This window comes from Echinops telfairi, unplaced genomic scaffold (assembly GCF_000313985.2).
Source record: "Echinops telfairi isolate 266 unplaced genomic scaffold, ASM31398v2 ScPeMD7_443;HRSCAF=831, whole genome shotgun sequence".
NCBI classification, from domain to species: domain Eukaryota; kingdom Metazoa; phylum Chordata; class Mammalia; order Afrosoricida; family Tenrecidae; genus Echinops; species Echinops telfairi.
In genome coordinates this window covers 85,236,253-85,238,691 of record NW_022104341.1, presented here as the reverse complement: position 1 = coordinate 85,238,691, position 2,439 = coordinate 85,236,253, and the positions used below count along the sequence as shown (strand labels likewise).

Here is a 2,439-nt window from a genome sequence, read left to right as displayed (position 1 = left end):
TCCTGCCTCCTGTGCAGTGCTGAAGGGAGGAGCGGGGCTTTGGAAAAGCAGGCCTTCGGTTCTATACTTATCACAATGCCCCCACCCCCCACTCCCCTATCTTCAAGCCCCCCCGCCCCCCACCAGGGCCTGTCAGGCCACACCTTCCCTCAGCTTCATGGGGACCAGAAATGGGTGGGGGTGGGGGTGGGGCACGAGTAGGTGGAGGCTCAGAAGCAGGATAAGTCCTCCCCACCCCTCTCCCCTGCCCCACCTCCCACCTAAGCCATCTCATTTCCTCTTCCTCGCCAGCGGCAACACACACTGGCCTGCACAGGCTGAGCAGGCAGACCCACCGTAAGTTCCTCGAGGTCCAGCCTGCCCTGGCTGACCTGGGTCAGTCTCCGGAGTATGGTCCGGCGGGGGCCACCTCTGCTGTTCCCCATCTTCTTCCTGGCTTCGCATGTCGGTAAGTAAGTCTCTCCTACCCCACCCCTCCCCACCCCTGTGCTCAGCCTCCAAAGCCTGATTCTCCCCCAAGGGAACCTCCTCCACCCATAGCAGCCAGCCCTTTCCTCAACACCCCGATCCACTGAGATCAGAGTCAGGAAACCCAGGCAGGTGTTTAAAATCGCTGTAAGCCTGGTTTGGGGAGGGGAGTGGTCATTGCCTGCTGAGTCTCAGATCTGTGGGGAGCAGTGGGGCCCTCAGGCCCACTGAAGTTTACAGTGGGCGTTCATAAGGTTAGTAGTGGATTCGAGTCATTTGCTGACTCCTTCAGCAAATGTGCATCAAGCACCAACAACACTCCAAGAGCGGGGCTTACTGCTGGCCTATTAGATGACGGGAGGGCAGCCTCCGGCTCTGAGCAATGAGATTACATGATGCTGAGCCCCTAGGGCTATGATGGGCTTCAAGTAAGTGAGCAGCAGGTTGCTCTGTGCCTGGAGCTGGGTAAGGGGTTCTGCCATGTAAGTAGCAGCTGCTTCCATGAGCTCGCTGGCCAACGCAGACTTAAGCACAGGGGCTGCCTTTGAGGAGTTCACAGTCTAGCAGAGGGCATAGACCCCCCCCCACCAGATGGAATGAAGGTTCAAGGGAAATGGACACAGGGTTCCGGAGGAGCACTGAGGAGGAGTCAGCTTACTTGGCCAGGGGTAGATGGAAAATGGGAGTCAGAAGGACCTCACTTCATGCCAGGCAGATGGAGCGAGCAATGTAGCTCTCAGAGGCATGGAAGCACATGGGAGAGAAGGGTCCTGCGGGGAAGGTAGCAACAGGGGGCTCTGGGGTGTGTACTTTATCTTATGAGCAATGGGGAACCACGGGGGGGGCAAGAGTGGCAAGGTCAGCCTTGAACCTTGCATGGACCTTTTGGGCTCCAAATAGAGGGGTGAGTCGGGGAGATGGGCGTGTGACTGGTGGGGTGGCCCAGGGGAGTCAGAATGAAGGCTGAGCAAAGGTGGGGTCGGGAGATGGGGGTGAAATCCGAGAAAACATTTGCCGAATTGCGTGACAGGGATCAGACTAGTAGAGCGTGAGCTTCAGAGACAACTCAGCCCTGCCCTTTAACTCATCACATGACCTCGGGCAAGTTGACTTCTCTGAGCCTGAGGCCCCTGGCTATAACACAGAAATAATGACTCCCACCTTCCAGAAGAGTTGGGATGATCAAACGAGTGATGTACCGAGTGCATAAATGGCATCCGATAAGCAGCCATGACTACGACAGTGGGTACGAGTCTCAGGTGGCTGGAGGACGGGGTGGCACTGTGGAGTCAGGGGACACAGGAGAAGAAAAGGTCTGGGGATGGGGTCAGTGCGGAGAAGGGGGGTGAGTTGTTAGAAATGCCCTATTGACTCAGAGTTGACAGTGACAGCCGAGGGAGCGGGCTGTAGAGCAATGTGTTCGATCAATTGGGAGGGATGACCACCTTCACATGGTGGTGGTGGGGATCGAATTGAAAACAGATGCTTGGTTCAGGGCAGGCAGGCAGTAAAAGCCAGCTTTGTTTACCGGTGACAGGCTTTTGAAGAATATTCATTGGTAAGCTAAGGGACATTTAAATGAATTGCTTTCTTGAGAATTAAAGGGCAGAGAGGGAGGAGGAGCTTGGGAGAGTGCAGCAACACAGAGCTCAGGCAGGCTGGCAGGGGCTCCAGCTCCCCCGGTGGAGTCTTCTGCCCCCTATGTTGTGCTCCAGTCACACCAAACTTGGGCATATCACACACACACACACACACACACACACACAACACCCCATGATGTGTTTCATGTCTTTTCACGCAGGCTGTTCCCTCTGCCTGGAATGTCTTTTCCCTGCCCTTGGTCTCCACTCCACTGTACCCTGCACAAACACCAGCTCCCACAAGCTTCATCTTCCAGGAACACCTCTCTCAATCTTTCTACTTTCCATGCCGGGTTATGCGCCCCTCCTCTGAGCTCCCCCCCACCCTACT

At 56.0% G+C, this 2,439-nt stretch overlaps 1 protein-coding gene across 1 annotated transcript in view; it reads left to right on the top strand.

Moving 5' to 3' along the window:
* Nucleotides 1-328: 328 nt before the first annotated feature.
* Nucleotides 329-2,439, top strand: part of TIE1 (tyrosine kinase with immunoglobulin like and EGF like domains 1) — a 20,835-nt gene continuing 18,724 nt past the window's right edge. The window contains exon 1 of the mRNA XM_045291775.1: nucleotides 329-448. Coding sequence (XP_045147710.1) covers nucleotides 391-448 — 58 coding nt within the window. The 5' untranslated portion in view covers nucleotides 329-390. The remainder of the gene's footprint in view (nucleotides 449-2,439) is intronic.